The 12,613-nt window shown below is 42.0% G+C and overlaps 1 protein-coding gene across 4 annotated transcripts in view; it reads left to right on the plus strand.

Moving 5' to 3' along the window:
- The window catches only part of vwa8 (von Willebrand factor A domain containing 8), a 481,708-nt gene that overhangs the window by 175,854 nt on the left and 293,241 nt on the right, over positions 1-12,613 (plus strand). For all 4 annotated transcript variants that reach the window (XM_072260839.1, XM_072260838.1, XM_072260837.1 and 1 more), the window contains exon 17: positions 9,795-9,910. In XM_072260839.1, the coding sequence (XP_072116940.1) occupies positions 9,795-9,910 (116 nt within the window). The remainder of the gene's footprint in view (positions 1-9,794; positions 9,911-12,613) is intronic.

The raw sequence follows: 12,613 nt of genomic DNA on the forward strand, positions 1-12,613 counted from the left end.
GATGAAAGAAGTTGCTATTAAATGTTCCTATTAAATCTCTTCCCTGTCACCTTAAACTAATGCCTTTTTACTCTTGATTCCCCATCCCTGGGAGCATTTACTCTATCTGTGCCTCTCCTGATTTTATACAACCTCTGTAAGATCCCCACTCACAGTACCTTCCACCCCTTTCTCTATAACTCAGTCCGTCAAGTCACAGCACAATTCTCGTAAATTTCCTTAGCGCTCTTTCCATCTTAATGACATATTTGCACTCACAGCTTGACATGAACTGTATACGGCATTCCAAATGTGGCCTCGCCCACCAGCATCTTGTACAGTTGCACCATAACATCCCAACTTCTGTATCAGATGCCTTGACTAATGAAGACTGGCATGTCAAAAGGTTTCTTCGCCATCTTGTCTACCTGCAACACCACTTTCAGGAAACAGTGTACTTGTATTCCCAGATTGTTCTGTTCTTTAACATTCCCAGGGCCCTACAACTGATACAGCTATAGATTTATGGCTTTCTACAGAGTATTTAAAATGTGTAGGTTTTCATACACAGTGTGGTTAATCCCAATCTGACTGCAATGTCAAAAGAAGGCCCCGGGTAAAATATGCTGGTTGTTTTAAGAAGAGTGAGAGGTACATTTGCATATGTAAGCTATTATTTAACTTTAATTACCTATAATCACATATATCTAAAATTAAATCCAAGAAATAATATGAAAATAATATTTCCTATACCCAGATGATGATTACTTGGATGTGGACTAATTTTTGTGGTCACTATTTTCTGTACTGATATTTTTAAACATTTAATTTAGAAGTACTCTAATAGTGATAATTTGGTAGACCACAAGATGTATCGTTGACAGTAGATTACAAAATTGAGCTCCATAGACCATGGCCCTAAAAGGATACTTTTCCAATTAATATTATTGGTGTTATTAAGATAGGCAGCATGGAAACAGATCCTTCAGGCCAACTCATTCATACCAACCAAAGTGCCCATCTAAACTGGTCCCATTTGCCTGTTTAACCTCCTATCCATGCACTATGCTGGGAAAGTGGTTTAATTGTGTAGATGTGTTATCAATAGATATGGTATTCTCCTTAGAAAGTAAGTAAAGAAAAAGCTTTAAAAGATGTTTATGAGTTATGAACTATGAAGTGTTATATATGGCATAGTGATGCAGCAGGTAGAGCTACTGCCTTGTAGCACTCAAGACCAGTGCCGAAGATGCCGCGCCCCAGCGGCCTCAATGACTACAGACTGGTGGCATTGACCTCCCACATCATGAAGACCCTGGAGAGACTTGTTCTGGAGCTGCTACAGCCTATGGTCAGGCCATACTTAGATCCCCTCCAGTTTGCCTACCAGCCCCGACTAGGAGTTGAGGATGCCATTGTCTACCTGCTGAACCGTGTCTACGCCCACCTGGACAAGCCAGCGAGCACTGCGAGGGTCATGTTTTTTGACTTCTTCAGTGTGTTCAACACCGTCTGCCCTGCTCTGCTGGGGGAGAAGCTGACAGCGATGCAGGTGGATGCTTCCCTGGTGTCATGGTTTCTTGATTACCTGACTGGCAGACCACAGTACGTGTGCTTGCAACACTGCGTGTCCGACAGAGTGATCAGCAGCTCTGGGGCTCCACAGGGGACTGTCTTGTCTCCCTTTCTCTTCACCATTTACACCTCGGACTTCAACCACTGCACAGAGTCCTGTCATCTTCAGAAGTTTTCGGATGACTCTGCCGTAGTTGGATGCATCAGCAAGAGAGATGAGGCTTGAGTACAGGGCTATGGTAGGAAACTTTGTCACATGATGTGAGCAGAATTATCTGCAGCTTAATGTGAAAAAAGACTAAGGAGCTGGTGGTGGACCTGAGGAGAGCTAAGGTACCAATGACCCCTGCTTCCATCCAGGGGGTCAGTGTGGACATGGTGGAGGATTACAAATACCTGGGGATACAAATTGACAATAAACTGGACTGGTCAAAGAACACTGAGGCTGCCTACAAGAAGGGTCAGAGCCATCTCTATTACCTGAGGAGGCTGAGGTCCTTTAACATCTGCCGGACAATGCTGAGGATGTTCTACGAGTCTGTGGTGGCCAGTGCTATCATGTTTGCTGTTGTGTGCTGGGGCAGCAGGCTGAGGGTAGCAGACACCAACAGAATCAACAAACTCATTCGTAAGGCCAGTGATGTTGTGGGGATGGAACTGGACTCTCTGATGGTGGTGTCTGAAAAGAGGATGCTGTCCAAGTTGCATGCCATATTGGTCAATGTCTCCCATCCACTACATAATGTACTGGGTGGGCACAGGAGTATATTCAGCCAGAGACTCATTCCACCAAGATGCAGCACAGAGCGTCATAGGAAGTCATTCCTGCCTGTGGCCATCAAACTTTACAACCCCTCCCTTGGAGGGTCAGACACCCTGAGCCAATAGGCTGGTCTTGGACTTATTTCATAATTTACTGACATAATTTACATATTACTATTTAACTATTTATGGTTCTATTACTATTTATGGTGCAACTGTAACAAAAACCAATTTCCTCCGGGATCAATAAAGTATGACTATGACTAAGACCTGTGTTCAGTCCTGTCCTCCGGTGTTGTCGGTGTAAAGTTTGCACCTTATCCCTGTGATGCCATGGGTCTTCTCCAAGTGCTCTGGTTTTCTCCAACATTACAAGAATCTGAGGATTGATTGGTTAATTGAACACTGAGAATTGCCCCTAGAAAGACCAGAAGACCATAAAACATAAGAGCAGAATTAGGCCATTTGGCCCATCGAATCTGTTCCACTGTTTTATCATGGCTGATTTATTATCCCTCTCAACCGGATTTTCCCACCTTCTCCCTATATCCTTTTATGTCCTTACTAATCAAGAACCTATCGACCTCCCCTTTAAATATACCCAAAGACTTGGCCTCCACAGCCATGTGTGTCAATGAATTCCACAGATTTACCACCCTCTAGCTGTTAGGCCAGCTGCTGGTGTAGTGGCATCAGCACTGGACTTCAAGGCAGATGGTCGTGAGTTCAAACCCAGCCGAGTCCCAACCTGCGCAGCAACAGTATCTGTGCAGAAGAAAAGCCTGGCAATCTACTTCTGTGTCTTGCCACGAAAATCCTATGGACCCTATGGCCAATTGTTTTCACAAAGAGTTGGACTTAACTTAACAAAATTTCTCCTCATCTCTATTCTAAAGTGACATCCTTCTATTTTGAGGCTGTGCACTCTAATCCTAGACACCCCCACTAAAGGAAACATCCTCTTCAGGCCTTTCAATACTTGATAGGCTTCAATGAGATCCCTCCTCGTTCATCTAAACTACAGTGAGTACAGGTCCAGAGCCATCAAATGCTCCTCATACATTAACTTTCTCATGAACCTCCGCTAGGTTCTGTCCAATGCCAACAAATCCTTTCTTAGATAAGGGGCCCAAAACTGCTCATGATACTCTTAAGGGTGGCCTGATCTATGTTCAGCATTGCATCCTTGCTTTTATATTCTATTCCTCTTGAAATGAATGCTAACATTGCATTTGCCTTCCTTACCACCAACTCAACCTGAAAGTTAACTTTTAGGGAACCCTGCATGAGGTCTCCGAAGTCCCCAAGCCCCTCTGGTTTCTGACTGTACACTTCTCCGCACTGTGTTCCATCGGTCACTTCTTACACATTCTCCTAACTTCTCTAAGTCCTTCTGCAAACTTCCGGCTCAACACCACCCGCCGCTCCACCTATCTTTGTATCATTCGCAAAGTTGGCTACAAAGCCGTCAACTCCGTCATCCAAATCATTGATATAATGTCAACACCGAATACTGTGCAACACCACTAGTCACTGGCAGCCAACAAGAAAAGGCCCCCTTTGTTCCCACTCTTTACCTCATGCCAGTCAGCCAATTTTCTATCCATGCCAGTATCTTTCCTGTAATACCATGGGCTGTCGTCTTGTTTAGCCGTCTCATGTGCAGCATCTTGTTAGTGGCCTGAAAATCCAAGTAAGCAACATATACTAACTCTCCTTTGTCTATCCTGTTATTTCCTCAAAGAATTCAAGCAGATTTGACAGTCACCATTTCCCCTCAAGGAAACCATGCTGACTTCGGCTTTTTTTATCACGTGTCTCCAAGTACCCCGAAACCTTATCCTTAATAATGGACATCAAAATCTTAAAAAAACAACTGACATCAGGCTAACTGGCCGATAATTTCCTATCTTATGCCTTTCTCCCCTCCTAATAAGCGGAGTGCAATTGCAATTTTGCAGTCCTCTAGAATCATTCCAGAATCTAGTGATTCTTGAAAGATCACTACTAATGTCTCTATAGTCTCTTGAGCCACCTTTTTCAGAACCCTTTGCTTCATGTGACTTATCTACCTTCAGGCCTCTTAGCTTCTCAAAAGTCTCCTTCTTAGCAAGAGCAAGTTCAAGTTCAGTTTATTGTCATTCAACCGTACATGTGTAGACTGCCGAATGAAACAACGCTCCTCCAGACCAAGGTGCACAACACATTACATATAACTCAAATACTTAACACCTAAAACTAATATTACAATAAATAAATTAACAAATAATAAAGAAAACAATATAATGCTACTGGTGCTTCATAGGTAATGAGACCTGGATGGTGGCAGGGAGTTCAGTTGTCTTACATTCTTGGGGAAGGAGCTGTTTCCCATCCTAACAGTTCTTGTCATAATGCTATGGTACCTCCTGCCTGGTGGTAGGACAGCAGATGGGAGTGATAATTTATCACTAAGGGCCCTGCATGTGCAGATTTCCTGATAAATGTCTCTGATGGGGAGAAAGAAATCCCAATGATCCTCTCAGCAGTCTTCGCAATCGTTTGTAGGGACGTCCAGTCAGATGCCTTGCATTTCACGCACCAGATGAAGACGCAGCTGTTCAGGACACTTTCAATGGTGCTCCTGTAAAAATCAGTTTGAATGGCGAGTGTGGGGAACAGCCCCACTCACCTCAATCTCATCATGAAGCGGACACGCAGGTGTACTTTCTTGACCAAAGGGGTAGTATTGAGCGACCAGGTGAGGTCGTCCATTATGTGCATTCCCAGAAACTTGGTGCTCGCTAACTCTCTCCACAGAGGATTGGTCAGCCTGTACCTTCCTAAAGTTCGCAATCATCTCTTTGGTCTTGTCCACATTTAGACTCAAATTGTGCTGCTACCAGCTGCTCTTTCTCCTCTCTGTGCGCCATCTCATCATCGCTGTTGATGAGTCTAATCACTGTTATGTCATCAGCGAACCTGATGATTCGGTTTGAACTGGATCTAGAAGTGCAGTCATGCGTCAGCAGCATGAACAACAGTGGGCTGAGTACGCAGCCCTGGGGGAGCACTGGTGCTGGGCGTGATGGAGCTGGGGATGTGTCTGTCAACACGGACTGACTGTGGCCTTTTTGTCAAGATATCCAGGATCCAGTTACAGAGACACCCAATGAGGTCGGTTTTCCCAGCAGCTTTTGAGGGATGATCTTATTAAGCTGAAGTTGATGCACAGCGTTGTGGCATATGAGGTACCATTTTCCAGGTGGGACAGGACAGAGTGGAGTGCAGAAGCTCTGACATCATCAGTGGATCGATTTGAGTGAACTGCGAACTAGGAAGGCTCCAATGTAGTAGGAAGATGGGATTTAATGCGACCCATAACCAGCTGCTCAAAGCATTACATTATTGTTGAGGTCAATGCCACTGGATGATAGTCGTTAGGATAGGTTACTGTCACCCTCTTGGGCACCAGGATGATTGTGGCCACCTTGAAGCCTGAGGGGATGTGGACTGTTCGAGCCAGCGCCAGACCATATATGTTATCAGGCTCCACAGCTTACGTGGGTTGATCCTGGCTAGGGTTTTCCTCGCATGAGCTGCTCAGTAAGCGTGCTTGCTCTTTGGGGGTGGGAGGAAGGAAGTGGGCCTTCCTCACCGGCACATGGTTCTGTGCATCAAACGGAGTGTAAAAGACATTCAGCCTGTCTGGAAAGGATGTGTCACTGTTGTCGACACACAAGGTGGACTTGTAGTCTGTTACTGTCTGAATGCCCTGCCAAATGCCCCTCATGTCTGCGGTGTCACAGAAATGGCTATGCAATCTCTGTGAATAATCCCATTTTGCCTTCCTGATGGCACAAAAAAGCGCAGCACTTGCCAACCTGAGAGCTGTTATGTCCTCTGATCTGAGGGTGTATCCTGATCAGCTGTGCCTGCACCTCTGCTGTCAGGCATTGCTTCTGATTTGCCCTCATAAGTGTATTTAATTACAGTGATATCCTGCACTTCTGTATATAGCCAGTCACAGATCTCACATATTCATCAATGTTTATGTGATGGTTTTATGTAGCTGCCTCCCTAATATTTTCCAGTCCGTGTTTCAAAACAATCCTGCAATGCTGAGATTGCAGCTTCTGGGCAGATTGTTATCTCCCTTTGAACTTTGTGTGACTCATTTAATTAACAGATAAATGGTCGGAGAATTTGAGGTGAGGACAGGGAGCACTTTGTATACACCAGGGATGTTGGTATAAACCAGGTCTCATGTGTTCTCACCTCTGGTAGCAAAGTCAGCATGCTAATAGAATTTAGGCAGGACTGTTTTCAAGTTGGTATGACTGAAGTCACCAACAACATTGAAGAAACTATTGGGGTGTCTGGTTTACAGGTCAGTGATGATGCAGCACTTCCCCAGCATTAGCACGGGGGGAATGTGTGTACAGCCGCAGTCACAAAAGCAGTGAACTCCCTCAATAAGTAAAAGGGTCTGCACCATTATGAATTCTACCAGAGGAGAGCAGTGGGTCATTACTACTGTAGCGTTCTCATAGTGACCACACTCACTTCTGCCTCCTGATACTAAATTTCTGGCATATGGCTGGTATGATTGACAATTTTGCCCATTTCTACCTCTCCCATGTCAACTTTTCAGCAGCTCAATATCCAGTCTCACCTCTCTTCTACTCTTTATACGTATATCTTACCTTCAATTTTCTCTTTTTCTTTCCTTACTACTTTTTATTTGCCTTCCCAATCCTCTAACTTCCCAATAATTTTTCACTATACTATATGCTTCTCTCTTCTGCTTTTATGCTGTCGTTGACTTCCCTTGACAGCCACGCTCACCTCATCCTTTAGAATACTTTTTCTTCTTTGGGATGAATCTATCCTGCACCTTTCAAATTGCTCCCAGAAACTCCGGCCATTGCTGTTCTGCTGTCACTCCAGCTAGTGTTCCCTTCCAATCAACTTCTGCGTGCTCCTTTTTCTGGCCTCTGTGGTTCCCTTTATTCCACTGTAATACTGCTACATGACTTTTGCTTCTCCCTCTCAAACTGCATATTATGTCATATTATGATCACTTTTTCCTGAAGGTTCCTTTACCTTAAAGCTGTTCAATCGAATCTGATGCATTATACAATCCAGAATTGTCTTTTCCCTACTGGGCTCAACCACAAGTTACTCTGAAAAAATGCCTTGTAGGCATTTTACAAATTCCTTCTCTTGGGTCTGCATATTGAAATTACTATGACTATCTTAATATTGCCCTTTTCTATCTTTTCTATCTCCCGTTGTAATTTGTAGCCCACAGCCTTGTTACAGTTTGGAGGCTTGTATATATAGTGCCCATAAAAAGTATTCACCCCTTTGGAAATTTTCATGTTTTATTGTTCTACAACATTGAATCACAGTGGATTCAATTTGGCATTTTATGCCCTTGATAACAGAAAATGGTTCTTTCATGTCAAAGTGAAAACAATTACAAATATAAAACACAAAATAATTGACTGCATAATTATTCACCCCCTTCAAGTTGGTATTTAGTCGATGCACCTTTGGCAGCAGTTACAGCCTTGAGTCTCTATGGATAGGTCTCTATCAGCTTTGCACATCTGGACACTGCAATTTTTCCTCATTCATCTTTACAAAACTACTGAAGCTCTGTTCAAGCTGGAGGTCTGAACTCTGACTTGGCCACTCCAGGCCATTAACTTCGTTGTTTTTAAGCCATTCCTGTATAGCTTTGGCTTTATGCTTGGGGGATCATTGTCTTGCTGGAAAACAAATTTTCTCCCAAATCGCAGTTCTCTTGCAGACTGCATCAGGTTTTCCTCCAGGATTTCCCTGTATTTTGCTACATTCATTTTACCCTCTAATTTCACAAGCCTTCCAGGGCCTGCTGCAGTGAAGCATCCCCACAGCATGATGCAGCCACCACCATGCCTCACAGGAGGGTTGGTGTGTTTTTGATGATGTGCGGTGTTTGGCTCACCCTTTTCAATTTTGCCCCCATGTTACTGCAATTAAATTCTTATCCCTTTCTAAACTTTTTGTCATTTTCTTTGTTCTGGAGACTTTAATGATATCTTCTGAATTCTCTCTTCATTTTTTACTTTATCCTCACTTTTCCGAGTTGTTGAACTGTTGAACCTACTATTTTGCTTAAAGACAAGTTTCAACTCATCCCACTGACTGAAATTTTGTGTTTATCATCTGCTTTTCCTTCCTCACAGCCTCACTACACACTGCATTGACTCGTATACCAACTGCCCTGTCCTCTGCCATATTGCTCCCCTTTCCATCCTGCTGCCAAACCCACCCGCATGGATTTAGGTCTCCCTCAACCTATTCTCTTTGTACAGGTCATAGCTTTTCCAAAAGAAATCTCAAGGATCCAGAAATCTGAAACCCTGCCTCCTGCATCAGTTTCTCAGCCATATGTTCATCTACCAAATCATTCAATTCAGAGCAGCAATTCAGAGATGACCACCCTTAATTATTCCCCCTGCCAATTTAGTGTGGTAATATCTGGGGGAAATTGATGGGAGTGTGGGAGAATAAAAAAATGTTAATTTAAATGGTTTGCATTGACTCAGTAGGCCAAAGGGCCTGTTTATATGCTGTATCTCTCTACGGATCTGTTGCAATTACTGTTATTGTTGTTTGGAGTATTTTCTTACTGTTGATTCAGATTTTCTGTTGATAAATTGAGCAGGAAAAATTGTTAATGTTTGCCATTATTTTGCAGTGCAGTACTTCAAGTAACCTTCTTTAAATATATCTGTTGGAGAGGTCATTTCATTGATATTGTTTTTATCTTAAAATATGTTACGCATGGCTATTAAGCAAATTAAAGTGTATTTGGTATTTTCAATTAAATTCTGCATGTAAAGCACAATAATTTTTAACATTTTCATATTTTCATATGGCATAGAAGAGGGCCATCCAACTTATAGAACAATCATATTCTCCCACTAATATTGTTTATTTCCTGTAATTTTTTACTGCACATTGCTGTCAGTTCTGCCACCCATACTACAACAGGGCAGTTTACAGTAACTAATTATCTGATCAACCCATTCAATGTTGGGATGTAGATGGAAGGAAACCAGAGCACCTGGAGGAAACCCACACAGCCAGAGAGAGAGAGAGAGAGAGAGAGCATGTAAACTCCGCACAGACACCACTGAGGTTGCTGGAGCAGCAAGGCTGCAGCACTGTGCTACTTCCCATTATGATTGCCAACTGTGATTGAGTAGGTTGCTAGAGATACAATGACATGACATTCATACCATCCAAGTCCTATACCTGCTGTTGTCCTTCCTCCAGGCCTGCTTTCCAAAAGAAAACTAAATAAGCAATGATATTTGTTGAATATTAAAAGTCATGGTGTTTTATTCTTCTTATCGCTCATTAACATTTCTAGAAATAGCAAAATAAAACATGCGGTTTTCAACACAGCTGCTATTATTGAATCTTTTTGTTTGTCTTTTCAGGCAAAATCTCTGGCTTCATCACTTTCCTTGCGGCAGTTACTCCGCATCTGCAACCGGATTTCACATTATCCAGAGGAAAGCCTATATCATGCTGTAAATAAGGCCTGTCTCTCCAGGTAGCTGAAAAAACTGTTCTCTGTGCTATTTATTGTTCAACCATTTAAAACGTCATTCCCTCACATTTCTCAAGCTGCCTCTTTTTTAAGGTTCAAGAAAGAAATTGCAGGCAGATGCAGTAGTTGTTTTCAGTGCCAAGAGTCGGGAACACAGGGAAATGCTGAGTGGTAGATAGGGTGTTGTGCACAGAGAATGAAGTCTCTGTGACTTTGCTTATGCTTCTTGGGGGCCATAAGAGCAATGGATTACATCTTTGTTGTTTGTGCTAGGATGCTCAGTATTTTTCACATGGTATTCCCGAGGTACTAGCAGAATTGTATTAACTTATACCTTACTATTAATTCTGGAAGTAACATAAAAATAAATTAGGTATAAATGTTTTTTCTAGTTATCGGTTGTTTAAAAATACTTATTTAATACTGTATGAGTTCTTTAGGATTGGAATCTCTTCTCCCCCAATCCCTATCACTCATAATCCCCCTCCCTCCAATACTTCCCCTGCCTCCCAGTAACAAGGGAGAAATAACATAAAAATCTCACTCATTGATGAATTTCACATGTCTTCTAGTTGAGGGTATAAAAATTAGAATTTGCATTGAACGTTTTGTGATCCATGAATCATTTGGTGGTATTCCTCCAAGTCAGGAGAGTGGACTCAAGACCCCCGCTCCAGAGTTTTTAGCAGAAACAACTACTGAGGCAATGCTGCATTGTTTAAAATGCGATCATTCAGTTGAAATGTTAAATCAGGCATAGAGGAAAGATTACATCATGCTCTTTTGAAGATGCCCAATTTGCTGAGCATGTGTCTACAGTCCTACAATAAGCAATATGTAACACAGTCAAAGAAGCATAATCACCCTCATTTATCCTTTGAATTGATCTTGCCCTATCGAACATATTCCCTGTGTTAGTCATCCCTCCCTTCACATACACTGCAACCTTAAATTAACTTTCTTATCCCTTTGCCTCTTCTGATGCAGGGTCTCTGACCAAAAACATTATCTCTGTTTTTCTCTCCACATAGATGCTGCCTGTGCTGAGTAGTTTTTCATTTCAAATTTCTAGCATCTGCAGTTGTCTTTGATTTTCAGTTATACCATTGGTCCTCAATCAATCAATAAAGTTGGAATTATTTTTACAATGTTATTCATGGAACACTTATTCTATGTATTGATTATTACAGTTCCATGCTAAGAATATTTATCTACCTGAAACTGGAATGTGGGATACAAATATGGGACTCAAATGAGAGTTTCTGAAATGTCAAGGATGCACTGCAGGCACGAAAGCATAGAGTAATACAGCACAGAAACAGGCCATTGGGCCCATCATGTTAGCGCTGAAATTCCAGTAATGGGTCTATTGCCTTCTATGTGTTGGCAATTCATGCACTTGTCTATATACTTCTTAATGGTTCTTCTGCAGATCCCCTCAAAATCTCTTACCCTTACTCTAAACTTACATCCATTGCTTCATGTTATCAGTGAAAATCTGAAAGCAATGTACACAAACTGAAATTCGGACAGGAGTTCTGAAGCTTAAGTAATAGGTTAAAGGGGGAGTGATGAGTGGAGAGACAGTTGCTGATTTGTGGCTGCTGGTAAGATGGTGGCCGAAGACACAGCCAGCTGTGGAGGGAATTGAGGTGCACAGAGGGTCGTTATACTTGAGGCAGAACAACAGGAATGGCAAGGAGTGAAGCCATTGATCTGAACGTAGGTATTTTAAGAACAAAACATTATCAGACCAGTAGCAGTATAGGTTAGTGAGGAGAGGGGAGATGGTGAAAGAGATTTGCTGGGAATTGCGTTATAAATTAAGTTGCATTACATCCAATGAGCTGAGTCTTCTGGAATCTGGAAGGCCAAAGGGGAGCATTAAACCTCGTGGATGGTCAAGGAAATTCACTCTAAGGTGATGAAGTGTTTGAAAAGATTAATTTCAGATGATTTTCTCACTGATGCAAAATATTTGAAAGCCTGGTGTTATACTTAAAAATTAATGAATTAGAAATTTGAGCTTTCTTATATAGTATGAGGGACTGGAACTAATTGGATGGCTTACATGGGCTTTGCTATTATATCATGTTATATTTGTGTTATTCTATATCTGGAATCTATGTCTAGATGAAAGTTAGAGTCAATTTCGTAAATGCACACAATTGTTCAAAAAACTTTGCTTTCCCTGCCGGCCATGCACCCCAATCAATCGCATGGGAATTAATATGCAGCCTGTTATTTCTGGTTTCAGTAAAACTCTGATAATGCACTGTCTGATAACTGGCCAACCAGGTGGTGTTTCCTATGCTCCCTTTAAAACTTACCGGGATTCTGATTTTCACTTGGTTCTCTGGAAGATATATTGGATTACTGTGTATCATCTTTTTAAAGTGTATTAGAGTGCATTCATTAGCCCAGAAAATCTGATTCAAAGAATGAGCATGCCTTTACTGAATCTCACCAATCTTTACGAATACACCATAGAAAGCATCCTATTCAGATGCACCGCTGCTTGGTATGACAGCTGCTCTGCCTAAGTCTGCAAAAAATTGGACATAGCTCAGTCCATCACAAAAACCAGCAGCCCTGTTATAAGATTTATTTTTTTATTATTGAACTGACATCTTGTATGACAATGATGAACTTTTGATCTATTGCCTTCAAGCATCGTGGTTTGTACAGTAGTTATCAGTTGACCCA

The sequence above is a fragment of the Mobula birostris genome, chromosome 6, assembly GCF_030028105.1.
Source record: "Mobula birostris isolate sMobBir1 chromosome 6, sMobBir1.hap1, whole genome shotgun sequence".
NCBI classification, from domain to species: domain Eukaryota; kingdom Metazoa; phylum Chordata; class Chondrichthyes; order Myliobatiformes; family Myliobatidae; genus Mobula; species Mobula birostris.